Here is a 27,806-nt window from a genome sequence, read left to right on the forward strand (position 1 = left end):
TTTGTCACTATTATTAATGATGTAGGGTTGACATAGTAGTGTGTGTTGGCTAATTCAGTTTCCATCTCATTAATAGGCTTTTTCATGTCATTTATTATTAATAGAATTACATAATAAAAATCTAATGAAGTTAAAAAAATTTAAAAAATAAAAGAATAAAGATTCAAATCCTCTCTTCATTATGGTACATGAACCCTAAATCTAAAATCCCTACTTTCTTTAAAATCCATATGCAAAGTCCTTCAAAAAAAAAAAGGCTTATTTGATCCAATGGTCCCTCAAATAATTTCAAGTTTTCATTTTGGTCCCACAATTAATAAAACGTACCTTTTGGTCCCTCACTTTTTCCTCTGTTTGCCAAATAAATCCCATCTGTTAACTTTTAACTCTAAAATGTCTACGGTGGACCAACTTTAAAAGTGGTCTATCGTAGACCTTATTAATTTTGTTAATTTTAGCCGTTTGATCTTTTTTTTAAAGTTGACCGCTGGATCATGCAAATCTATTATATCTTACGGTGAATCATCAATACATAATTTTTTCTCATTTCTTTATCTTCTACCTTCATCTTCTTCACCATCTTTAACACCACAATCATCAATATTTATACAAAGCCCAGAAAAATAAATTAAAACTTATAATTTTTTTCTACAACTTATTCTTATCCAAAAATCATAAATATTCAATTTCAAAACCCATGAAAAAAAAACTTTAATCTTCAACTCAAAACACATAACAATTTTTGTAAGAGAAGAAGAACCATGCATCTTTCTGGAATTTTTTTTCATTCAAATGGTGGCTAACAAACTCTGTCGAAGCCAAATTGCTTTGTGTGTCACACCAGCTTGATTGTTGGAAAGCTACGAAGTTGACCTTTCGAAGTCAAATTCCATCTCTCGCCCCTTCACTGAAATCTTGTGTTTTTTATTGATTTTTTTACTGAACTATGTTATTCCATCTCTAGCTCAAACGGTGGCTAACCATGTTTCACAATCACTTTTTTTTCCATCTCTAGTCACCATTTAATTTCATTCATGAAGAACAAAGCCTCCCAGAGAACAAACCCAAGGCTAATCGAATCATAAACTCTTGAATCAAAACTTATGCAATTGCAGCAATGAACATGTGAAGTGACAATTGATCAAGAAATTGAATTATTTGTTGCATAAGAGGTTAATATTCGAATCAAAGATCTGTTGTTTTCTACCATAAATTTGAAATCGCAGCTCTGCACCGACGAAATCGCAGCTCTGTGCTGATGAATGGCTCGGCGGCGGACGAGATCACGACATGGGATATGCGGAAAATGGACATGGTGGCGGGAGAGATTCCGATAGTGAATGCAAAGGAAAGGGACAAGCTGTTGGGGTATCCCGCGACGGCGACGGTGATGGTTATGGCTTGTTCCTGGGCTTGCGATAAAAGGTTGAAGGAGAAGGTGAGTGGCACAATGGTAATATGAATTATACGGTGAGGGAAATTTTGAATGTTTATTTTCCATGGGTTGATTTAATTATGCAAGGAAGCAACACAAAATCTGGGAGCTGCAAGTGTTTTGTGATGATTTTGGTTCAATTTCAATTTTTGGTTTTTCTGGATTTTTGATGAATGTCATCCATGAAGATGAAAATGATAGGAAGAAGATGAAGTTAGGAATTGAAAAAGATCAAAGGGTCCACTTTCTTTTAAAAAAGATCAAACGGTTAAGATTAACAAAATTATAAGGTCTACGATGGACCACTTTTAAAGTTGATCCACCATAGACATTTAGAGTTAAAAGTTAACAGACGGGATTTATTTGGCAAACGGAGGAAAAAGTGAGGGACCAAAAAGTACGTTTTATTAATTGTGGGACCAAAATGAAAACTTGAAATTATTTGAGGGACCATTGGATCAAAAATCCATATGCAAATTAAAACGTTTGTTTGCTTCATACTTATTATAAAAGCCAGTTAGGTCAAGCAAATGCTTAACCCTAATTGCTTTTGTGTTTTCCCTCCCAAACACATCTCCTAGGTGTGTTATGCAAGCTTTGGTACCATCATTTAATGATGCATTTAATGTTGATTTCAAGTTTTCAAATTTGAATTTCCCTCTCAAGTGTGGACATGTCATCATTAATGTCTCCTTGGTGTGTTATGCAAGCTTTGGTACCATCATTTAATGTTGATTTCAAGTAAATATTTTTTCGTAAAAAAGTTTCGGTAAAATATTTTTTTTACTTTAAAAAAAAATTCGGTAAAAAAAAATTCCCGGTAAAAAAAATTTTCAGGTAAAAAAAAATCCCGGTAATTTTTTTCCATATTTTTTTCCAATAATTTTTTTTTAAAAAAATAGTTTTTTTTCGGTAAAAAAATTTATTTGTAGAAATTTTGGGGCTTAGGGCCTTTTAGATTGATTCACATATGAAGGTCATATGCTAATGCTCTCCATTAGTTTCTGTGGTGTTTTTGTTTATTGATGCACTTCCTTTACATTGCTCTTTTTTGCCGTTGTTTAGAAAAGTTTAATTGACGTGTTTTTTTTAAGTAATAAATTTATTTAGATCGATTCACAAACTAAGGTCATAAGATATTGTTGTTAGTTTCTGTGCTTTTATTGTTTATTGATGCACTTTGTTTACAATGCTCTTTTTGCCGCTATTTAGAAAAGTTTAATTGACATTGCATTTTTTTGTTATGCAATATGTGTCGCATGATTATATGTTTTTGGGTACACACCATACAAAAGACATTGGTTATGAGTTGTACCGTTATGTAACTTTGGTGGATCCAAAATGCAATCATGCATAAAACGAAGAGTTGTTATTGTATTGAGATACACAAAGCACGTATATATCAGCAAGCATGCACTGGTTTTACATATATAATTGTGCAGTACTTATGATATGAGCCGCATGTGTATGGGAGGACTCCACACGTGTGTGTGTGTATACCTAACTGATGGACAACTAATCGGCATTGCAAAAAATGAACCATTGACTTTGTTATCTAAAGCATTGAAGGAAAAAAAACCAAACTGAGCATGAAATGGGCAACAAGTTTCACAAGAATCCTCTAAAGAGAATCATTGTATTCATATGAGGTAAAAAAGTCGTAACATAAGTTCGCGCACTCCTTTTGCCGATATCACTAATGGAAAGCAATAATAATACTATAAGTTATAATGAACACAAAGAATTCTATTGCGACTATTGTCAAGATCACCTATCCAAATATATTAGATAGCATGACTGATATAGCTTATTTTCAAGACAAGTCCATATTAACTCCAAAGCATTCAGTTGTCAAACAAATAAACGATTATATATTGGATTTGATTCCAGGCGAAGCAAAAATGTATCTGAGTTAAGATTCGCCGTTAGCAACAAACCCGAATGGCGATGCAATTGATGTTGTCCACACTCCTGAATTTCTCAACACAATTAATACACCTGGTCTTCCAAATCACAAACTCAGGTTAAAGGTTGGTGTTCCAGTGATGTTGTTAAGGAATACAGATCAAAGATCAGGATTATGCAATGGCACAAGACTAATCATAACTAGAATGGGTAAATTTGTGCCTGAAGGAAAGGTCATATTTCGAAGCAATATATGCAAGAAATTTTTTTATACCAAGATTATCTCTTACTCCTTCTGATGTCATGATACCTTTCAAATTTCAACGGAGACAGTTTCCAATAGTTGTTTCTTTCGCAATGACTATTAACAAAAGTCAAGAACAATATCTGAAGAAAGTTGAGATATATTTGCCAAGTCATGTGTTTTCACATGGTCAGTTATATGTTGCAATATCAAGAGTTACCTCCAGAGATGGATTGAAGATGATTACAATGGATGAAAATGTTCAAGATGCCAATGTGACTTCAAATGTAGTATATCCAAAAGTATTTCGTAATGTAAGATAAGTTGTGCTAAAAATCAATGATTTTTGTACGATATTTTGATTTATTGCATTCCAATGGTAGCAACAAATTATATTACTAAAGTCACCATTATGCGACTAATATTTATCGTAATTGGAATTTTATAAAATATTACTTACATATTGATTCAGTTATAACCAATTAATATAGGAAGAGACTAATAATCGTAACTTCAAACGCGCATGTGTAAGCTGGTAGGACCCGTGCGGAGCACGCGTTGCTTTATACCAACGCTAACGCAGCTTCTCTCTTTCTCTCACACGTCGCTACCCTACATACACACACCCCTTTTTATTTTCCCTCTTTAACTTTAAACCGTCTCAACTATCAAAAGAAAAATAAAATAAAATAAAAACAAACTCTTACAAAACAGAAACCCCAAAGAGAAAAAAAGCGAAAGTACGACACAAACAAAGAAAGAAAAATGTTCAATTTGTTTAACCGAAACAAGGAAAACCCCGCCGATGCGTCACCGCAATCTCCGGCGCCGGCGAGGCCATCTTCTTCATCTTCTCAGTTCACCGGACCACCGAGAGCTATTCGCCTTGTCTACTGCGATGAAAAGGGAAAGTTCCGTATGGATCCAGAAGCCGTCGCTATTCTTCAACTCGTCAAGGAACCCATCGGTGTCGTTTCTGTTTGTGGTCGTGCTCGCCAGGGAAAAAGCTATATCTTGAACCAGGTGATTTTTCGAATTCTAGTAGATTTTTATCGGTTTTGAAATTTAGGGTTTTGGTGTCTTTCTTCGTAATTAGGGTTTTGGTTGGGATTATGGTAAATTATCACTTTTTGCGAGTAATGTGTGTTAGATTTTGATTAATTTTGAGAGAAATTTATAATTTTTTTTAGTCTGTTGCGTGAAATTTTGATCTTAAATTTAACTGCTTCATTCAAATGTAGTTGTTGACTATATTTGACCGCAATCAGAAAGTTGCTCTTTGGTTTTAAACTTGTATGCTTGTGCATCGGTTTTGAAGTTCAGGGTTTTAGTTTTTGGATTTCCGGTGTATTTATTGGTAATTAGGGTTTTGGTTTGACCCATTCAGTGTGATCATTGTAGATTTTTGTTGGGTTTATGGTAAAGTATCAATTTTTTGCGAAGTGTTCTTATTTGTTGATGATTTTTTTTGGGAGTAATGTGTGTTAGGTTTTGATTAATTGTGAAAAATATATAATATTTTTTAGTCTTTTAGTTAAAATTTGATTGCAAAGCAAACAAATCTAGTTGTTGGATTGTTTTGGGACTGTATTTGACTATGTTTGACCACAACGAGTATGTGGTTTTTTGATTTTGAGTTCATATGTTTGTTCATTTACAAGATTGTTTCCTTATGAACCTTGTTTAAAATTTAACTGCGAAGTTCAGTGGCTAATTTCCGGGATAAGTTGGAATTGTATACTTTAATGAGAATATTTTGCAATATAACATGTTTTTTTTATACATCCAAGAGTAAAATTCAACTTTTCCGCTTGTATAATTACTGTAGCAAGTTACTAGAGGCAGAAGAAGACCTAGAAAAACTATCAGAGTAACTATTTAAAAAGTTCTAGAGATTAATGAGTTGTATAGGGATATGATATATATGTAGAACATTATGGTGACTTATCCATGTAGCCGACCCGCTTAGTGGGATAAGGCCTAGTTAGTTGTTATTGTTGTATTGAAACACATTAACTAAATAAGTTAGACCTTGTTGCTGCTTTTTGTTGTTGTTATTATAGATTTGTGGCTTATGTTTTTTGCACTGCAGCTCTTAGGAAGCAGTGGTGGATTTAAAGTAGCATCTACACATCGACCCTGTACCAAAGGGCTTTGGATGTGGAGCGCACCTTTGAAGAGGACCGCACTTGATGGAACGGAGTACAATCTTCTACTATTAGACAGTGAAGGAATAGATGCTTATGATCAAACGGTTTGCATTTTTCAGCTTTCTAAGTGTTTACATATGCTTATTATTTTGAGTACATGTATGTAGTATGCTTCTAATAATTGCTATGTTGTCTTACTCTACATTTATTTTTACTACACAGGGAACATACAGCACCCAGATATTCTCACTGGCTGTTCTTTTATCTAGCATGTTCATTTACAACCAGGTTGGCACATCCTATCCAGACCTATATTTTCCTAGGAAAAATTACTTGTGTTATTTTTTGTTTTGATATTCCATGACCGGTTTGTGGGTCTGTTGTTGAGCATGAAAATTTATCCCTTTTTGTTGTACATCTTTTCTGGATTTTTTTTGCTGAAATTGCAATCTGATGTTTCATTTACTCAGATGGGTGGTATAGATGAGGCTGCTCTTGACCGTCTTTCTCTAGTCACTCAAATGACAAAGCATATTCGTGTTAGAGCTTCTGGAGAAAAGACTTCCGCGTCTGAAATAGGACAGTTTTCCCCAATTTTTGTTTGGCTCTTACGGGTAGGTTACGAACCATTGCAAATATTGGAAGACAGTAGGAAGAGTCATGATATTGTAGTTTAATGGTCTCTTAGCATGATCTGACTGTTTAGTCTCATATGCACTATTTGTGAATAATCTTGGTGGCAGGACTTCTATTTGGACTTGAGTGAAGATAACAGAAAAATAACACCCCGAGACTATCTAGAACTTGCTTTGCGGTCTGTTCAAGGGAACAGAAACGATGTAGCTGCTAAAAATGAGGTATATTTTCTCTTCCTAATTTTCCATTCCTGAAGTAATTGAGGTATATAATAAATGTTAAAATATTAGGATTTTCATTATTTCAGAACATAGGAGTTAGAATGGCATAGGCACAGGCAAACATATGTAGCAGACGACCTAGGATAATTTTGTAAAGGATGCGAATAATAATCCCTCGGATAGGTTTTTATTCATAATTGGGACCCATTCTGCCTGCTAGTTTAATTGATTTGTTCCTAAACCAAAACTGACACTACACACCAAAATCTGTAAAATTGCCACTTGAATCTGGAATACTCTTGAAAGATTTTTTCAACTTCAAAGTATTTTTTTTCCACTTTGAATCATTCTATTTGTATACCAAACTTTTTTGAAAATGCATGTAACAATCTTTTACAGCACATTGAAAAATTGGAATATGTGAAGCTTATTTCCCCTCTGGAGTTGCTAACTTTCTGACAATTTCAATTTGTAGATTCGAGAATCCATTCGTGCTCTATTCCCAGATAGGGAATGCTTCACCCTTGTACGACCTTTAAACAATGAAAATGATCTACAGCGACTGGACCAGATATCAGTGAGTAACTTTTCATCAGCCATGTACCATACTCTTTTGCAGACATTTTGTCTCTTTCATGTTTGATGTTTTGCCTTAAATACGCAGTCGGACAAACTAAGACCTGAATTTCGAAGAGATATTCAAGCTTTGATAAAGTTTGTTTTTGAAAGAACAAGGCCAAAGCAAGTTGGAGCAACTATGATGACAGGTCCTGTATTGATTGGTATCACCGAATCTTATCTTGATGCACTCAACCATGGTGCCGTGCCTACTATTTCTTCCTCCTGGCAGGTTAGTTTTAAATCAACTTTTAATTTTTATTTATGCGAGATTGAAACATGTTGAGATTTGAGAATTCCTTAAAAGTGAATCAGTGACGAATGGATGTTATATTTTGACCGTTGGACTTTCTCATTTCATTAAGATTATCCTATCAAGGAAATAAAATGATCGATAAAGCTTTGACTATTGATATTTGATATAGTTGACACATGAATGACAATATTCATTTACTACCACAATTTCCTTCAATGTTGTTAAATAGCAGCTATAGCATAACCATTGTTATCAAAAACGCGACTTAAGTCCTAAAATCCTGGTTTTTGCGACTTTGCGTAGCTTCAACGACTCAAATCCGTAGCAAAGTCTCAAAAACAGGCAAAATACTATCAAAATCGCACAAAGTCGCACAAAATCGTGAAATCCATTCAAAATCGCAGGATTTTGAAGGATTTTGTTCATATTTTGAAAAGGGTCAATTTTTTACCCGGTTCGTAAATTGACCCGATTTGAATCCATGACCTGGTTCCATAAATACCCAAAAGGCCAAATTTTTTCATTCTTTCACTTCCTCAATTGTTACACGGGATTATTTAGCATTGTTAGGTTATTTAACATTATTATGACTACTAAAGAATATTTGCATCTAGGCTTTTAGTCATTTATGACTATATGCAATTTATAACATAGATTTAACATTATTTTTGTTTTGGGAGAATCCTCGATTTTGATTGCGATTTTACGAGTCCTGACTTTGTTATCCTATATCGATTCTACAAAAGTCCTTGAGTAAAATCCTTCGATTTTGATTGCGATTTTACGAGTCCCGATTTTGCTACTCCCTTTCGACTTGAAGTAAAGTCCCGATTTTGATAACCTTGAGCATAACGTAATTTGAACAAATCACTACTGTTCCGCTATACATTATTTGATACGAAGCACTGTCAAATTATGGCTAAGTGATAGCACTGTAGTGTAGCTTAAGTTGAACAAACCGATATTTTTCATGATCCACGATTGACAACTGGTTTCCTTGATGTGGATATTTAGTCCGCAATTGGAGGAAGTTCTTTATCCTTGATTGATCTTTTGAATCACTCTTTACTTCAATGCCCTTTTAATGTGATCAAGTGTTCTCTGTCTGTCTCTTGAAGTTATACTTATAAGAATGTCATTTTCTACCAAAGTTATTAATAAATGAAGAACCAAATTATCATGCAAAGGCATTTTCAAAAATAGTTTTCCAGAGTTTGGAACGAAAAATGTAAGTCAACAATCTCGGCTTTAGTTTGCTCAATATTGGTTTTGTTGTTATTGGTTTGCAGAGTGTTGAAGAAGCAGAGTGCCGTAGGGCTTATGATTTGGCTTCTGAAGTTTATATGGCTTCTTTTGACCGTTCCAAGCCACCTGAGGAAGTGAGTAATCTATCTGCGTGAAGTAAATTTTGATTGTATAATTCTTTTTCTTTCCTTAATTTTGACTGCACTGTTTTGTAGGTCGCTTTGATGGAAGCTCACGAACAAGCAGTTCATAAGTCAATGGCTGCTTTTAATGCTAGTGCTGTAGGAGTTGGTGCAGCTAGGAAGAAATATGAAGGTCAGCTTCAGAAATTCATCAAAAAGGCTTTCGAGGTATTTGATATTTAAAATTATTAGTGTGTTAAAGATGATACTTAATGTCGTAAAAGTTATAAACATATTAGGGTTTGCATGCATGTTTTACACACACGTTAGCTAAAGTGTATGTTTTTTCTTTTTGTTTAGACTGCAAGGGGCTGGTTTGTGGCAACTCTGTAATCATATCACACACTTTCCTTGATTATTATTTTATCTGTATTCGGAGATGTCATTTGCTTATACTGATTGATAATTGACTGTTCAAAGTAGGCAACAGAGCAAAAAATAAGCGTGTTTGGATGATGAATTTTAACGAGCCAATGTATTTGTTTAGACTATTTTCGATGAAAAATATCTTGTTTGGATATAGATAATTTTTTTTTTTTAAATACCAAATATTTTTAATGCTAACCTTTTAAACCTGAAATTGGGGATTTGAAATTTCATGCTTTTTGAAGGAAATCTTGAAATCCCCTGTCAAACTTCCATCTCTCATGATAGATAGACGCCACTTGGCTTGGCTTGGTGGTGTTGGCTTGGGACCTTGGAGTGTGCTCCTCCTCAAGGTCTCAGGTTTGATTATCCTCGGTGCCAATTTGGGTGGGCTAATTTAGCTTCTTCAAAAAAAAAAAAAGATAGACACCACTTTCAACCTGATAGACAATAAATGTTCTTCCACCACCACCGCTGCTGATAACAAGCGACAGAAAATGTGCCCTGCCAGCAGTTTTGCTGGGTGAGAGGTTGATATCCTATTTCCTTCCGTAGCCATTCCATAATGATCTCAATCAACTATGTTTCTGTGCTCCTTTTTCTCAGACCCGAATTGCATTTTTGAGTCCCAACTGAGTGACTTTGTCAAGTTTGCTTGGATCTGACCCGATGTTTTGTCACTATGATTGGTGGAGTAAACTTCAGAGATGTTGTTACTTTTCTCTGATCACTCAGAGTGGGGGGCATTTATCCTTCTTCTCAAATAATTATGCAAACGGGATATTTTATAAATGGCATCAATTCAATTTTTCGTTATTTTGAAGTCTTTGAAATGACTCATCCAAACACATCATAGTTACATCAGAAGTTAATCACATAATTGTCGGAAAACGTCTCCTCTAGTTCTGTTGAGAGAATTAGCTAGCTTATTTATTCTAGAACAGATATGTAACCTACTCAGGGACATCTTGAATTTCTTTGGTAAAAAATAGCGAATAGCTGATAAGCTAACTTATAGTGGATAGCTGATAGCGGATAAGCTAGCTGATTGAATTTGCAGTGTTTGGTAAAATTTGCAGTTGAACTAGCTTATAAATATGAAATGACATAAAAGTGATGTATTTGATGAATATTTATTTTTTTTTCAATCAAGGTTACAGGGGTAAAATTGAGATAAATGATGATATGCTATAAGCTACTTGGATTAGCTTATCAAAAACACTTTGAGCTAGTAAAAATAAGCAATAAGCTCGTGGCTAAGTGGCGGTTACCAAACAGGACCTTTTTAGTCAAATGAGCTTATAAGACATAACCTATAAGATCAAAATTATGTCATACCAAATAGACCCCTTATGCAAAATAATTAGTTTGTGGTATATTGGAGTGATTATTATGGCAAAGGATATAAGCAGGGGGGTTTTACTGGCCTGTATTTGAAAATGATATGGTTTGCTGTTTGTAACTTTGGAAGATGGTATGGTTTTACATTTCAAATGGGACATAGGAGGTAAATTAAGGCAAGTGTTTGTTATACAAACCATTCATCAATAGTCCTTCTGTTTCTGGCATATTTGGAGGTTATGATGTGAATGGCGATATTTTATCCTGATTCTTATATGTGCAATATATATCATCAGATTTGTTTTGATTGACTTTTTTTTTTATTATTAATTCTGGCAAACATCATGTGGTGTTTTAAAAATGTATTGATGCAAAAGAAGAATTTCTGGCTTTAACAAACCTAACTTGGCTTTTGTGCTTACACCCTGTTATAGTATATTTAGGGAGAATTCCAAATGATAATCAGGGTGTGTGTATTATGTTTATGTTTGTTTGTATTAACAACCAGATCAAGTCTTTATTTTTAATATGGTGCAAATATTTGTGCCACTTTCTTGGAGTGTGAGGCAATGCAGCAAATGCTATGTTAATTTAATAATTAATATTGAACAACAGGATTACAAAAGGAATGCATTCATGGAGGCAGATATACAATGTTCAAATGCCATACATTCTATGGAAAAGAGGCTGAGGGCAGCTTGTAATGCTTCTGATGCTAGGGTTGATAATGTTGCAAAGGTAATATGTTGCTTTTAAGTGATGCATTCATTCTTTTCATTCCTTCATTCATTCATTTTGTTGGTTGTATTGTAATATCTTGTTTGAAACCCGAAAGGGGAAAGAAAACAAGAGAGCATGCATGTGCTTTCAATAAATCTTCTATGAGGTCTTTTTTGCAAAAAAAAAAAAAAAAGGATGGCCTTGTTGAATTGACGACCAGGTTGGATATTTTATCTTTGACGCAGGTTCTAGATGCTCTTTTAACTGAATATGAAAAGTCCATTCAAGGTCCTGGAAAATGGAAAAAACTTGCTGTCTTCTTGCAGCAAAGGTTTGTTCAAATATTTTTCTGTGAAGTTTTTTTTTTTGTGGTTGAGAGTAGTGGAACCGGTCTTTTTTTCCATCTTTTTCCTAAAAAAATATGTTTCTGTTGATAGTTTTGAAGGCCCTGTGCTTGACCTTTTCAAGAGGGTAATAGATAAAGTTGAATCAGAAAAAAGTTCTCTTGCCTTACAACGTCGGTTGAATGAAGATAAGATGACCTTACTGACCAAGCGGCTGGAAGCCAGTGAAGGTGAAAAGTCCGAGTACATCAAGCGATATGAGGATGCCATCAACGATAAGAAGAAATTAACTGATGAATACATGAACCGCATTACTGAATTGCAAGCTAATCGTCGCTCACTGGACGAGAGATATTCTAGCTTATTGAAAACATTGGACTCTAGTAAGCAGGAATCCATGGATTGGAAAAGAAAATATGAACAGGTTTTATCAAGGCAGAAAGCTGAGGAAGGTCAAACTAGTTCTGAAATAGCAGCCCTCAAATCCCGCAGTAGTGCAGCCGAAGCAAGGTTGGCAGCAGCAAGGGAACAAGCTCAGTCTGCTCAAGAGGAGGCTGATGAGTGGAAACGGAAGTATGATGTTGCTGTCAGAGAAGCAAAATCTGCTCTAGAGAAGGCAGCAATTGTTCAGGAGCGCACAAACAAGCAGACACAGTTGAGGGAAGATGTCTTAAGAGAAGAGTTCTCTGGAACTTTGGCTGAAAAAGTGAGCTCTACCTCCTGATACCCACCCATTTCTTTTGCATATTGTTTAATTAGTATTGCTATTATATAAATACCCATAATTCCTTGCAAACTTGGGTTCTGACTTGTTTGCTAATTATGCAGGATGAAGAAATAAAAGAAAAAACTGCGAAAATTGAGCATGCTGAGATGTGTTTAGCAACTCTGAAATTAGAGTTGAAGGTAATTTTTTTGGCTTCTTAGAAGTGTTGTCTCGGCACTATTATGAAGGGCTTTCAATAAGAAGATTTCTGTTAACTTATTCACATCATATGACAAACTCTCTTTTTTGGTGTGTTTATTTCGGTCTTTTCGAGGCTAATATTGTGCTTGTACTTGCAGGCTGCTGAGTCCAAGATAAGGAGTTATGATACAGAAATATCGTCACTGAGGAATGAAATTAAAGATTTGACTGACAAAATGAAATCTGAAAATGCCAAGGCCCAGTCATATGAGAGGGAAGCAATAGTATATCAGCAGGAAAAGAACCATCTTGAGCAGAAGTACCAATCTGAGTTCAAAAGATTTGAGGAGGTTCAAGAAAGGTGTAAAACTGCTGAAAAAGAAGCTGCAAGGGCTACTGAAGTGGCTGATAGAGCACGGGCTGAAGCAGGCATGGCTCAGAAGGAGAAGAGTGAGATGCAGAGACTGGCAATGGAAAGACTGGCACAGATTGAGAGGGCTGAGAGGAGAATTGAAACTCTAGGAAGGGAGAAAGATAATCTGGAAGGTGAATTGCAGAGAGCAACGGATTCAGAGAAGGATGCACGTTTGACAGTTGCGAAGCTCGAAGAGAAGGTGCAACAAAGAGAGAAGGATTTAGAAGCACTTCTGGATAAAGATAAAACACACAGGAGAAATAATGCTCAGATTCTTGAACAACTTTTGGAAACAGAGCGTGAGGCACATACACAGGCAAATAACCGGGCTGAGAGTCTCTCTCTGCAGCTACAGTCTGCACAGGCCAAAATTGACTCCCTACATCAAGAGCTGACTAAGTTTCGAATGAATGAAACATTGGACAGTAAGCTAAAGACAACCGATGGTAAGCGATTGAGGGCAGAGAATGACAATGGTGCTGATTCTGTACAAGACATGGATGCAAGCCCTAGATTTTTAAGGGGAGCTAAAAGAGCCAGGAGTACAACCAGTCCTAAGTACACACAGCCAGAAGATGGTGGTTCAATCTATGAGGGTGCAGAGGACAATCTTAGTCAGCAAGCCAATGAAGAGGATCATACAAAGTTCACCATCCCGAAGCTTAAGCGAGAACTGACAAAACATAACTTTGGTGATCGGTTGCTTCAGTTGAAGAATCCCATGAAGAAAGATCTTGTTGCTCTGTATGAGGAATGTATTCTTCAGAGGTGATAACGGGGGTTTTGAAAAGGATTTGTATTGCCTGTTGCTTCTTTATCACTCCGTCTAGGCCTGTCTAGATCTCATTGATGCCGTGGTTACTGACATACGGACTAGAAATATTGCATGAATTTAACTTCTTTTTTCTGTGTGGTTTTGCATATTGGTTGTGATTACTTGTGTTTGCTAGCAATGATTATCATATTGTAGGCCATAGGAAGTTTTGATGGCACGATTTTATTGGTTGATTGATTGAGTTGTATTTCTGTATAGTAGTATTTAGCGTTTTAATGAAAACTCTATTAACATTGTTTCCATATTAGACGAGCTACATTATTATTAATTAAGACTGGTCTTTTACGGTTTTACCTATCTATCTATTTGATCTGTTTTACCTATTTTAAGAGCCTCCCTGCACTGAAGTGAGAAAAACAGGAACCTGCTGGGTAGTCCATAAGATGGTAAGTAAGTTCCTTCACAGAGCCTGAGTACCCTTAATAGTACTTTGTGAAAACTAATTCAAATGTTAAACCATCACGTCTGTCCAAAAAGAAGTATGTATTAATTGTAAAAGCATCACTGTCACGTACAGCTAAATTTCTGATGTCCCTCTCGTACATCACTGATACTTAAACACGCCTTTAAGGCACTGCACTGCCACAAACTCCATGAGAAAAGAGTCATTTACTACTTTCCAATGAAATACTGTACTCCCTCCGTCCCGTAATAACTGACCCATTTTCTAAAAAAAAGTGTCCCAAAATAACTGACCCATTTCAATTTTCAATACAACTTTCATCATTTCCAATACAATATAACACTAAATAATATTACTTTTATCATTCCCAATACATTATATTCCACTTTCCCCTTCATTCATACACTTTTCTTAATCTGTGTGAAAAACCAAAGTAGGTCAATTATACCGGGACGGAGGGAGTATCAGTTTTGTTTTTCTGATTATATTCATAATTTTTTTGTTCTGTTATGATTTGTTTTTTCCTTCATTAATGAAGGATAGTAAATCATAATTTTTTATAAAATTAACAGTTTTTTTAGTTCGTGTATCATAGCCAAAAAAATTTGTTTCAAAATGAGTGTCGCTTTACATTTCCAATACAACTTTAATTTTTTTCTTCCAACTTTACCCTCTCCAACTTTTCTCTCACACAATTTTCAATGCAACTTTAATTTTGTCTTTTTCTTATAAAGTAAGGGCAGTTTAGTAAAAGCGTTATATCCAATGATTATTTCATTCTATTTCTTAATCTGTGTGCCAAAGCCTAAAGCGACACTCATTTTGAAACGGAGGGAGTAGTAATAGAGAGAAGTGCACTATCCCAAATAGTATAAAAATCCTATACCTCCTAAAAGTGTCATGTTCATATTCATGATAAACCTATAGAAAGTCTTACATAGCGTTGGCCTGTATTTTCGTGTATCATGAAATGATATTTGGAGGGTAAACACATAGGTACGATCCTAAATCAATACTATTTGGATATATTCACATGAAATGAATAAAATTAAACAAAAATAATTTAATCACATCAATTGACATTAATGCTTCTGTGTGCGGGCCCAATTACTTTTATTTGTATTTGTGCACAAGTATTACTCGATTAACTTAATGCTTAATTGTCTATTATAAGAGACGAGGAAAGGCCTCTAATATAATGGTGCACATTTCAATGACGAGTAAGTCTTCTCTAGACACAACCTCAAATCAATATTATTTAGGCACACTTACATGAAATCAATAAAATTAAAACAAAAATAATTTAGTCACATCAACTTGCATCATTTAATTTTATTTTATTCTTTTTTAAATTTTTGAAGTTTTGTCTGTCCAAATCTTTTTATTTGGGTTGTGCCAAGTATCACTCTTCAATGACACTATATTAAGCGTTTGTTATTGCGGTCATAAAACATCTGGAGATCCAAACACATGTTTTTTTTTTTTTTTTTTGAAGGGTTCCAAACACATGTTAAATGGCATTCTAAAATCACAAGAAATATATTACAGTACATCGCTTGTAGATCATATTATTATGCATTTCTTAATTTATAAAAATTTAGAAAATGTCAAAAAAATCATAGTAAACAAGATAACATATATAGCTACCGACTGTGAAATGCGTCCCTTGTCCTTCCTTATCACCAGCCCTTCAATGATAGGGTAGTTTATTGTAATGATAAAACTTGCAAGGGCAACCTGTATGAACATTTGGTCCCAATCACCCACCAATATCACTCTATAAACTCCAACTACCAGACAAAATATGTTGATTGTGAGGAGGGCAAGCATTGGAACTATAAAAATGTTCGATGCTCGGAAGTCGTATTTATCATTTTGGTATAGCAGAGTTTGTTCATCATCCTCTGCTTTATTAGTAGGTAAGAAATTAGCTTGTCTTATTCCAACTTTCTTCAGTAAAGCATCCAAACAACCATATAGATTGCAAGTAGTTGATTTCATCATCCAGATTCTCTGCTCATTGATCCATTTATGTAGTGTTCCTCCAGTTAAGAAGACTTCTAGTAAATGTTTTGAAAGAGATGATAAAAATATGAATAAAAAGATGATAAAATATGGATCCGAAACCTGTCAAAAAAAATGTTCAAGAAAAGAGTGTATATTAGCGTTTGACGTGAATATACAAAAGAATCTGAGATTGAAGTGAAAACGGTAGGAAGTTTAATATCTGTGTTACCTTAGGATACAAGGGTATTCCATTTAGTAGACAGAACTGAGGGATGGTGGCAAAACACCAAAGGGGCAAACAATAAAGAGGGAAATATGTGAGCTCTGCAAAACACAGACTTTGGAGTAGTGGCATCCTTAAAGGCCCATATATGAGGGGGCAAAACTTGCTTATCCCGTTTTCGAACAAACCAGAGTACCATCTAGTGCCTTGGATTAGTACATCATTCAAATTTGTCGTAGCTGTACCAAGGAACTGTGGCCTAGATGGTTCGCAGAAAACCGAATTCCATCCGTTACAATGCAAGATAAATCCAGTCAGGAAATCTTCGACTACACTATCGTATAAGAAACCTACCTGAAACAGTTCAAAATTATACATTGAGTTTTTCTGTATAAATTTTGATGTAATATCTGAGTTTTGAAGTTTACTTACATCTTGTCCCCATTTAGTGCCAGTTTCATATCTACAAGAAGCCAACAAGTGAGGTTCTTCGAGCAATGTATTCCGTCCCGGAAAAAAAACTCTTGTGTAGTTTTGAGTAAGTGATTTGATGAATTCATTCGATGAACCAAAATATTCTCGAAGTTGCAGCAGGTCAGTCCCTCCTAAATTTAAAACTCAGAACAGTAAAGTATGTTAGTTCATAACATAAAGGCTATATTCATATGTCAATGTTGTTAAAATATATCAATCTAGTGTTTTACAAGCAACCTTGTGGGTCAATACCTTCATTCGCTTGATTTCCGTACAATGATACCCTTTTCATATAAAAGCATGTGCCTGACAATACAGGTCCATTAAGCCCATCCATCCCTTGCCATTGTAGCTGAAGTTGTTCAAAAGATTTAGTTTAATACTGCAAAGATTTAATCTCAAGGATCAGTTTTTATGTGCTTACAGTAAATAATGATCTCAGCTGACTGTCATAGATGTCTTTCTTGCTAATGTTGTGAAATTTCTGAGGAAATTGAACAAAAGACAAGGAGGATGATATCTTTGGATCAAGGTGAAAACACATGGCATATCGAGCTGAATTTGGATCGTTGCAGAACATGTCACAATCTAGAACTAGGATGTAGGGAGAATTACTCATCACAGCAGATACACGAAGCTGAAAAATTATTATGCAAGACATGAAATCATTACATTTGCTGTGTTTGTAAAGCAAGTTTTGTATATATACTTTGGAAGATAGAAGGATGGCCGTACAAGGACATTGAGGGCTCCAGCTTTGAAATGGTGGGGACTAGAAGACTTTCTCTCTCTCGAAACATAGACAAGTTGTGGCATTTTGACATTATCCACATCATCAATGATATCTTCTTGCATCACCTGCAAAATTCAGATAAAATGTGTCTAGTATAAAGTGCAGATGGCGTATATTTAGCACATATATAGTTGCAGATGAGCATTGACTAATTTTTGTTGTCGCAAATTTGTAATTTGTTGAGCACACTAGAAACTCAAATTATTGCTGTCAGGTACAGTTGTTATTATTCTTCAAACATGTTTACATATTTACAATGACGTGCTATTATACCTCAATGACTGATGAATGATCTCCAAAAGTAATACCATCTCTTGAGAAGGCCTCATCTTTTCTGAATGTCTCTATCTCTTCTTTAAAAGCCTCATACTTTCTCTGCAAATTGTTGACTTTCATCAGAAAGCAAAGTTTCTATATGTATGTTCTGCAATCTATAGGAATTCAATAAAAACAATCATATCATATTCAACCTTAATCTTTTGCTTCTCTGCCATGTAAACACTACTCCTGGCAAAATCATTATCATCACTCTCCAAAGCAGAAAAGTAGGCCTTGGGGCACCTGTTTTTTATTCTGTGCCTTCTGCAGAAGGGAAGCCACCACCTTGCAAACTCCCAAGCCTTCCTCACACCATACAGAGTCATGGGGGAACACCCATCATCTGAAAGATACACATGAATCTTCTCTTGAGGATAATCTAGTGCCATGGATGATAAAACAGTATTCATCACCTCTAAAGTGGGTTCCTTGATTGGATCTGCAGTGCATATGAACACATCAACAGCAGGGAGCTTGTCATCCTCTGGCAATCTCTCTGGGAAGACATAACGTGAAACGGGACGCCAGCGATAAGCTTGGCCAAGGAACCAAATGAAGGAGAGAATGATTTCTGAAGCAAAAACAAGGAGCCATGGTAACAAATGGCTTCCCCTGTTTTCTTGGTCTTGGAAAAGAAAGCACACCCTGTAATAGAACAAGAAGCCTAGAGCCATGGAATGAAGGAGCATGTGTAACCTATTGATGATAAGCAACAACTTTTGGACATGGCAGGTATTGAGAGGAAGAGTCCCTTGGGTTACCTCCATTTCTCCCTAAATGATAACCTTGCAGTTCCTTGATGTTTCTAAAATTACTTGATCACTTAACTATATTATATAGTACTACAGGTACAGTAGCCGACTTCTTGTTTGAAAAAATAGTGTGAAGCAAGAATTTAACTTTGAAACGTCTCTATTCTGACCATGGGACAAAAACGACATAAAGAAAACAAGGATGCTAGCCTATGAAAAGTCTCAATAGCTAACTTAATTTAATTGGCAGAATGAATACGTCTCTATTATATGAGGACAAAGATGTCAATATCACAACTTATTTTTTCCACTGGTATTGAATAATGTCTTATACAACCAAAAAAGAAAACATAAAAACCTCAGCTTAAAAAGCCTAGAATCTATAACAATTTCTTTTTTTTACCAAGAACTTCTTAATTAACATTGAATATCTCAACAAGTCACATTTTCAAACAATCAAGCTGACATGGAAGAATAGATAGGATAAGCTCACCTGTCACCACTCTCTCACGTTGTAGTGCTTACTGCACAATTGCTGGAATTACAACATGAAACTATATTGACTTGAGAAACAGCTTGTGTTAAAAAGTGAAAATGAAAACTCCTCTCTCACAACCCAAATAAAAAACAGAGACACAAGGCAAGATAAACGATTTGAGATGATACACACCTCACACATAAAAATTCATAATATGCAGTTTAAAATGTTAGGCTGGTAGTATGTAAATAGATACAATTATATTAAAGAAAATTTGATAATACGAACATGTGCAATAGAGCAACCCTTACATCTCAATTTCATTACACTGGCGATAGTTATATCTGACATCCAAACAGATACGGATCCTCCAGCAAAACACCTTCAGTCCCTCTGATTCCCCTCATCTCTCCTTCACTACCGTCCTCTCACTGTTGTACTTTTCTGCTAGAGAGGAGAGGCAGGAGAAAATCCTCTCTCGCATAGTTAAGCGCGTCTATTAGAGTGCTCAAACTTATATGCAATTAGCGCACACAATTTACAGTATACACAACTCCTGAAAGTATAATGAATATTGTGATCTCACTATTGGCAAGAGCTAGCATTTCAACTTCACGCATCCTCAGGAGATAAGGTACTTTATAAAATTCTACATAACAAATACCTTCAGCTCAATGCAGATTATGCACTAGCAGTCACTCCAGTTTCCTCAAACCTCACTCCAGGCATGTTACAATACCAATGAAAACAATCAATATCTAAACAACCAGACATGTTATACTTCTTAATTGTTCATGTAAAACAAACTCTACGCCTCCATACTCAATTTAAGGGGTTAAGTGATAAAAAGTGAAGTTTAAGGAGTTATGTTGAGAAAGGTATACGTTTCAAAAAGCAAAATATATTATACACTAATTTTAAACAGAAAACTAATAACACAATGCTGGCATAAACGAACATCTACATTTCCATTACTAATTTTTGGAGCGTTTGCATTCTCCTTCACCAATTGCGTGTACAATCTGGGATCTCCAGTTCATTGTCTAAAATTTAATGACCATCCAATTCTGCAACTTGTCTTGGTTCCTTCTTTTTTAATTGCTAAATTTTATTAAGCAGAACTAGGTGTAAGACACACCTACGAACGCAAAAGGAAGAAAAACAGATTACAAAAGGCCAATGCATAAACACTGCCACACCAAAACAACACCAAAATCACCTACGCGGCGAAACATAGCCTGCTGCTCTAACAACTAACTATAGCCCGCAGGCAGCCCAAGCAAAAACGCTACCAGCCCCTGCAAACGGCCAAACAGCAGTGGTTTTTACAGCAGAAACCACGGCCACAACCCTACACCAGAAAACAGCACAAACAGCAGCAGGAACAGCTGATACACCAGCAACAGAAACGCAACAGCAGCACCTGCACAGAGATAGCACCAAAAACCAGAAAACAGCAGACAGCAGCAACAGCAGACAGCACCAAAAAACCCTATCTACGGAAACACTCTCTCGGGTGCCAATTTCAATCGTAGTAAAGAGTAGGCGGAATCTTTAACCGCGTTAAACTCCACCTCCACGATAACACCTTGATCTCATCCACTAATTCCTCCCAAGAACTAATCATATTATTATTATTAAAAATACGATTATTTCCCGCTTTCCAAATAACCCAAAGTGATGTATGACCTGTCTTGGTTCCTGATATTATGCTGGCTTCCAGGTATTTACATTAACAGAAATATTCTCTATTTTACGACAAGTGTTAACAGGTGACTCTTGTTCTCGATTCTGCGTTAGACGCAAACTATCATCAGCTTTTTTTGTTACACTATACTGCATCATGTGTGAATCACTGCCCCTGTTTCAACAAAGGAAAGTGAGGAGCTGATCTGAGAAGTTCCAGCCACCCCACGAACTATGACGTCTACATCATGACATCCTTCATTATCTGAATTAGAATCAGAAGGAAAACCAGTTTTGTGTTCAATCTTAGTTGTTTGAAGCATTTGCCCATCACAATCCATTATTTAAAGATACATTGATTGATTTTGCTCCTGATGTTGATAATCAAGTTGGCTGTTATCACCTGATGCACCAGCAGTCATTCCCACCCTAGTTTCCTCAAACCTCGGTCCATACACTAGCAGTCACTCACACTTCAGTTTTCTCAAACCTCATCCAATAACAGCAAAAATCATTAACCAACTTACAAATTAGATGATTCGGTGCCAGCCTATTGCATATAATACAGCAGTTGAATACGAGTTAAATTGATCAAGACCATGCTTCTAGTAATAATTACAAACTAAAAAGTGAACCAAACTTGTAACACCACAAGGAAGTAAAATTGTTATTAACAAGGAGAATCAGAATTGAGAGTTGCAAGAAAGAAAACAATAGTTTCTGTAAATTTGAGTTACTTCACTAAAAGCAATAACAGAGGTACAATATATTCTGGAGAGAGTAACAAAAGAGTGCTGACTAAAAACTCATTCAGTTAACAAAATCTAACTACCTAACAACAGTTGTGCTAATGCTTCAAATAACTATCAGTTAACTACATATACTAGCATTCAGTGGCAGTTCCAGCTTTCTGATTCTGATACATTATGACGTACTCGCGGAGTCTCTCGGCTTTTTGTCTCATGGAATCAATAATCTCTTCCGTTTCATCATGTATCAGTTTTGGCAAATAAACTTCCAAGAAATCAAACCACTCACCTAAATTCATCTTCTCCAAATCAGGCCAATTCTCATCCCCATTCAAATTCTCTTTTTCTTTCGCATCACAAATCTCTTTACCATCTCCATCACCAACACACTTTTCTTGTGATTTCTCCTTCTCTTTATCTTCTTCATCAACAACACATTCTTCCTGTAATTTCTCTTTTTCTTTATCTTCTTCGTCACCAACGCACTCTTCCGGTAATTTCTCCTTCTCTTTATCGTCTCCATCACCAACACGCTCTTCTGGTAAATTCTCCTTTTCTTTATCATCTCCATCACCAACACACTCTTCCTCCAATTTCTCCTTTCCTTTAACATCATCACAATTCTCTTTACCATCTCCATCACCAACAATCTCTTCCTGCAATTTCTTCTTCCCCTTAGCACCACCCCTTGTTTTCTTTTTCTCAACATTCTCCACTCCATTCACCAAGCTCAAATCTTCCTCAACCACAACCCCTTTATTCTTCGCATTCCTTGTCATCCTCACACTCCTCGGCTCCTCCACCTTCTCCTTCACACCATCCAAATCTACAACACTCAATTCAGAAACCCCCATTTTCTTATTCCTCAAATTCCTTGTCACCCTCACATTCTTCTTCTTCACTTCCTCCACTTTCTCTTTCACAATCTCCAAATCCCCATTACTCGAATCACAAACCTCAACCGTATTCTTCTTATTCTTCGAATTCCTTGTCACCCTCACATTCTTCTTCACTTCTTCCACCTTCTCCTGCACATCATCCAAATCACCATTACCCGAATCACAAATCTCAACTGCATTCTTCTTATTCTTTGAATTCCTCGTCACCCTCACATTCTTCGATACTACAGCATCCAAATTCACATCAGCAGAATCAGCAACAACTTTCCTGCTCCGCGTATTCCTCGTAACCTTCATCGGTTCAGGTCGATCCACAATTCCAGATTCATCATCACCATTCAACATTTCATCTTCATCAATACTCTGTACCGGAACCCTAAATTTAACACTTTTACCACTATTACCTTTTTTACCCTTCATAGGTTTATCTTCTACTATCGTTTCCGTAGGGTTACTTTGGGGATTGATGAAATTGACGAGGATGGAAGTAACTTCACCGATCTTGATGGTGGAACCATCGCTGAGATGAAAAGGGGTATTCGGAGGAACAGGTTTGGTGTCTAAAACGGTGCCGTTAGAAGAATCGAGATCTGTGAGAATCCAATTACCGGAATTGAAATGGATAGTGAGGTGTTTGGTGGAAATACCTGGATCTTTGATGGGGAGGTTGTTGCCGCGGATGACCCGACCGATTTTGATGGTGGATTCGGGTTTGAATAGGTGGGTTTCTCCCTTACGTGGACCGGCGAGGAATTGAAGTGTGAGAGATGGAGCCACTTGTTGTTCTTCCATTTTAGTGAGAGAGTGAGTTTGGAAGGGAGGATTGAGGTGATGAGTATCTGCCTAACGACTTTATTTTTTTTTTTTGAATTATCAACTTTCCCGGTTACATTGAGTTATTGTCATTTTACAAGAGTTATTCAAAAAAAATAATCATTTTACAAGTGCTTTTTCTTTTCTTTTATAAATAAAAACGAAAAGGAGATCCTTCAAAAAAAAAATGCAAAGAGAAAGAAAAACAAAACAAGAAAAGCTAACTAAGTCCCGTAAAGGACGAACTAGGTCTTCATCTATGTTCCTCTCAATTTCTTTCATTTAAAGAGATAAAGACACAATTTTTTTTAAAAAAAAAAAAACAGGGGCGGATGCTTTCATACTCAAGGGGTAGCTATGTCTACCCCAAAGAGGAAAAATAATAATTGAATAAGTATGTATATTTGTATACTTAGCTACCCCTAATAAGTACTCCCTCCGGTCACTATTATAAGCAAAAATCTACTTTTTAGGTTCATTGAATAAATGATGTATATGGTCTATATTAATGGCCACATACATCACTTATTCAATGAATCTAAAAAGTAGTTTTTTTCTTATAATAGTGACCGGAGGGAGTATCTATATTTGCTTTTACAACATGGAGAGGATCCTTTCTCGTAAAGGACAAGCAAACGATGTCGGTTAACACGGTCAAGGAAAGACAAGCGGGAGGTTCGCGAACCGTAATCAAAGAATCCACACAATTAGACCATCTCCACTGGGAAATTCTTAAACTTTTAAAACTTGGTACATTTTTTTTTTCTTAAGGAAAAATTTGGTACCTATTGGGGAGAAAAGTTAATGAGGTCTTATAAGACTCAAGATCTCACTCAAAACCCTCTATTTTAAGTGGGATCCGCATTTTTTTAATATTAAAAAATTGAAATGTATTGATATAAAGTTATTGAATGAGATGTTGGGTTGAAGATATTGAATGCTTATTAGGTACTACTATTAAAAAATTATAAATGAATAATGTGTATACGTGATACCTATAAAAAAATTTAAATATGTTTTTAGTCCCTATAAATATGTCAATTTTTCGTTTTAGTCTCTCTAAAAAAATTCTTCAACTTTTAGTCCTAAAAAAAATCATCTTCACTTTTGGTCCCTCTTTTAAAGTAAATTCATATGTAGAATTCATATTTTTGAATAAAATTTTGCAGAAAAATTTATAATATTATAAGGATCTCAACCCACTTGGGTTGGCCGGTATTGGCCTGGGATCTGTGAGTGTGCTCCTCCTCGAAGTTTCAGGTTCGATTCTCTACAGTATCAATTTAGGTGGGCTAATTTAGTTTCTTAAAAAAAAAATATTATAAGGATCTCTCCTATAAAAAGAAATTAGAATTTTTTACCAAAACATGAATTTTTATATTTTTTATGGTAAAAAATTCATATTTAATTTATGTTTTGTTAAAAAATTCTAATTTTCTTTTTGGAGTGATTTTTACAATATTATATACATTTCTGTACAATTTCATTAAAAAAAAATACAAAAACTTACTTTTAAATACGGACCAAAAGTAGTGATTGAAATTTTTTTAAGGACTAAAAGTCGAAAGAAAATTTTAGAGGGACTAAAACGAAAAGTTAGTATATTTATAGGGACCAAAAACATATTTAACCCAAAAAAGTTCTATAACAAGATATAATAGTATTTGACCTTATTTTCCACGTTTTTCTAAAAAGATGAGAGAGAATCTAGAGAGAGAGGCTCTGGGGGGGGATTGGGTCCACAGGGACAAAGGTGAGAGGGGTTTCCAAGGGTAAAGGTCCGGTAGAATCTTCTAAGGAAGCTCAGAGGCGGAGAGTGAGCTTTAAGCATCTAGACAGCAACACCATTTCTTTCTTCTTTACTTGCTTCCCGGAGAATGCGAATAACGCTGATCTCAAGAGGTTGTTTGCGAGTTATGGCCAAGTGGAAGAGGTGTTTGTTCCTCAAAAACGGGATAGATGGGGAAGAAAATTCGGGTTTGTGAAGTTTTGGGAGGTGGAGGATTTGGAAGAGTTGGAATCAAGGTTGGAGGAGGTGTGGTTATGGAACTTTCGTTTGAAAGTAAATAGAGCTCGGTTTGGAAGGGAAAGCCAGAAGGAGGAAGGGGAGAGGTTGAACAGGGAGGTGGTGAAGAGAAGTGGTGGTGCGTTGGTTCAGTCGGGTCCAAGTCAAGTGCCGTTTAAGTGGGACAGATCTCACTTCCCAGAGTTGCAGAAGGAGATTCCCAGTTTGGATATTCAACCTTCTGAAGTTATGCTGCAGTATCTGGAGGGGAGTTTCGTGGCCGAGCTCCATCTGAATCCGGAGGCCAAGGCGCTACAGCAGGCCATGGTGATGGAAGGTCTGCACAGGGTTAAGGTCATATCTATGGGGGCTAAGCGTATGCTTCTGTTCTTTGATGGCATCGGAGATATTGAGGCGGTCCGTGTTAATCACCAGTCTTGGTGGGATTCCATGTTTTTGAGTGTTAAGCGTTGGAGCCCTCAGTTTGTGGCAGATTCCAGAGTGGTGTGGATTAATGTTCATGGAATTCCACTTCATGTGTGGGATGAACCCTTATTCAAAAAGATTGGTAATGTGTTTGGTAAGTTTGTGGATTTTGATGTTGAAACCATAGGGAGGCATAGGTTGGACGTGGCAAGGATCAAAGTGGAGACTGGGAGGAAAGGATTAATTGATGATACTCTGAATCTGAGAGTTATGGGAGCTACTTTTAGTTTGTGGGTGGTGGAGGAAGGAGGAGGCAGGTGGTGGTCGCCGAAGTTGAGGGAGGAGGTGGCTGAGAGTGCAGCCTCTGTTTGCTCACGTGAAGGTGAGGTTTTGGGAGAAGAGTTTGGAATCTTTTCTGATGCTGATGTGGATCTTAGGGAGCTGGAGTTGGGTCAGGAGGGGCCCCTTCTTGATCAAGGTCGGCTGCTGGAAAATGGTGTAGCAGAAGAAAATAAGGATGTGCAGGTTCACTCTTTTGAGGAATGTCAGTCAAAGGAAAATTCAAAAAAGGTGGATTTTGTGGCTGACCCTATTGCTAGTAGACAAGTGGCAAGTAGGGGTATGGGAGTTGACAAAAGGAGGTTGGAAGTGGATAGATGCTTGTGGACAGAAGGGGAGAAAGGGATGGGACATGTGGGCCACGTGAAGGACAGCATCCAGGCAGGGTCCCACGCGCCCAGCATGCTTCAGCAGGAGGAACATGGCGTGGAAGGAGACGCGCCTGCAGAGAGGGACCCACACGCGCCTGCAGAAGTGGACCCGCAAAGCTGCTTGGTTGTGCATGTGGACCCAGGTTGTGGGTCGGGTAGTCAGTCTGGGCTGAAGACTGTTAAAGCCCATAAGTCTGGTTGTTCTAAAGCTACCAAATTCAGTGGGGGTGGGCAGAAGCAACAGTTTAAACCAGCAAATCATCATATTCGGTTCTTGTCGGAAGAGTCAGATTGTTCGGACTTTAGTGATTCGATTGAAGAGTTGGTAGGGGATGAGCAACAGCTTTTGAAATTAAGGCAAAAGAATAGAAAGAAGAAAAAAGCCATCTCTTTGTCCAAAAAGCAATCGGGACCGGTTTTAGAAAATATGGTGGAAGGAAGTCCGAAATTAGGCACTGGTGTTAAGAAGAATTACCAAGTCTGCTCTACCCATCGAAGGACGGTATCTCACCCGGTGGAGAGGGAGGATGAATGGAGTGAGGGAGATGGCGTGAGTTGTGGTGTTGGAAGGGGTGGCGGGAGAGTCCGTTCCTTGGAGATTAGAACATCTCAAGGGTCGGGTATTGGTCATTTTTTTCCAAGAACGATGATATGGAGGGTGAATCTCATTTGAGGGTAGTTGGTGATAGTCGGAAGCAACTCAAAGTCTTGGCGGCTAAGAAAGAACTTGTAACTCAATTAGAGGTCGGGGTCTCTCATTCCATGTTGGAAGGGGGTATTCTCGATAAGCTTGTGGAGATGGAAGACAAAGCGGTGAAGTTCAAGTCTAGTAAGGTGGGTGTTAGATTGTCTTAATGATTATTTCAACTTTTAATGTGCGGGGGCTTGGCGGTAGAGTTAAGAAGAATAAAATCCGTGATCTTGTGAGGCATAATAACATTGATTTCTTGGCTTTGCAAGAAACTAAGTTAGAAGAGGTTACTCCTTCCTTGTGTTTTTCCATTTGGGGAAATGAGGATTGTGATTGGGCGTTTAGAGCTTCGGAAGGAAGTAGTGGTGGCATTCTCTCTATTTGGAGGAAATCTAGTGCAACGTTGATGGACTCTTTTGGTGGTGAGGGATATGTTGGGGTTACCTTGGATTGGGGTGTTGCTAACACTCGGTGTGTGGTGGTTAATGTTTATTCCAAATGTGATTTGGCGGCTAAGAGGCGTCTTTGGGAGAGCCTTATTGGTGAGCGTCATAATAGA

At 36.6% G+C, this 27,806-nt stretch overlaps 3 protein-coding genes across 4 annotated transcripts; 1 reads left to right on the forward strand and 2 right to left on the reverse strand.

Moving 5' to 3' along the window:
- The first annotated feature begins 4,321 nt into the window (after positions 1 to 4,321).
- LOC146932269 (Guanylate-binding family protein) lies at positions 4,322 to 14,113 on the forward strand. The gene is made up of 14 exons (XM_085703924.1): positions 4,322 to 4,607; positions 5,677 to 5,838; positions 5,957 to 6,022; positions 6,205 to 6,348; positions 6,478 to 6,591; positions 7,067 to 7,168; positions 7,256 to 7,441; positions 8,755 to 8,844; positions 8,926 to 9,060; positions 11,215 to 11,337; positions 11,565 to 11,650; positions 11,757 to 12,369; positions 12,492 to 12,569; positions 12,729 to 14,113. The coding sequence occupies exons 1-14, from the start codon at positions 4,350 to 4,352 to the stop codon at positions 13,755 to 13,757; spliced, it is 3,186 nt and encodes a 1,061-aa protein (XP_085560050.1). The 5' UTR covers positions 4,322 to 4,349; the 3' UTR covers positions 13,758 to 14,113.
- A 1,625-nt stretch (positions 14,114 to 15,738) lies between these two features.
- Positions 15,739 to 18,845, reverse strand: LOC146932270 (quillaic acid 3-O-glycosyltransferase CSL1-like). The gene is made up of 8 exons (XM_085703926.1): positions 18,191 to 18,845; positions 17,994 to 18,095; positions 17,663 to 17,785; positions 17,352 to 17,564; positions 17,180 to 17,279; positions 16,886 to 17,058; positions 16,460 to 16,807; positions 15,739 to 16,350 (listed from the first exon to the last, which is right to left on the reverse strand). The coding sequence occupies exons 1-8, from the start codon at positions 18,803 to 18,805 to the stop codon at positions 15,811 to 15,813; spliced, it is 2,214 nt and encodes a 737-aa protein (XP_085560052.1). The 5' UTR covers positions 18,806 to 18,845; the 3' UTR covers positions 15,739 to 15,810.
- A 2,826-nt stretch (positions 18,846 to 21,671) lies between these two features.
- LOC146932271 (uncharacterized) lies at positions 21,672 to 23,507 on the reverse strand. 2 transcript variants are annotated; one of them, XM_085703928.1, is made up of 2 exons: positions 23,058 to 23,326; positions 21,672 to 22,965 (listed from the first exon to the last, which is right to left on the reverse strand). In XM_085703928.1, the coding sequence occupies exons 1-2, from the start codon at positions 23,118 to 23,120 to the stop codon at positions 21,838 to 21,840; spliced, it is 1,191 nt and encodes a 396-aa protein (XP_085560054.1). In that variant the 5' UTR covers positions 23,121 to 23,326; the 3' UTR covers positions 21,672 to 21,837. The 2 variants fall into 2 exon arrangements, with proteins under 2 accessions (XP_085560054.1, XP_085560053.1); XM_085703927.1 differs by having other exon boundaries at positions 21,672 to 23,507.
- Positions 23,508 to 27,806: the final 4,299 nt, after the last annotated feature.

Source organism: Medicago sativa, chromosome 4 (genome assembly GCF_051527215.1).
Source record: "Medicago sativa cultivar Bolivia chromosome 4, Bolivia_mono, whole genome shotgun sequence".
Taxonomy (NCBI): Eukaryota; Viridiplantae; Streptophyta; class Magnoliopsida; order Fabales; family Fabaceae; genus Medicago; species Medicago sativa.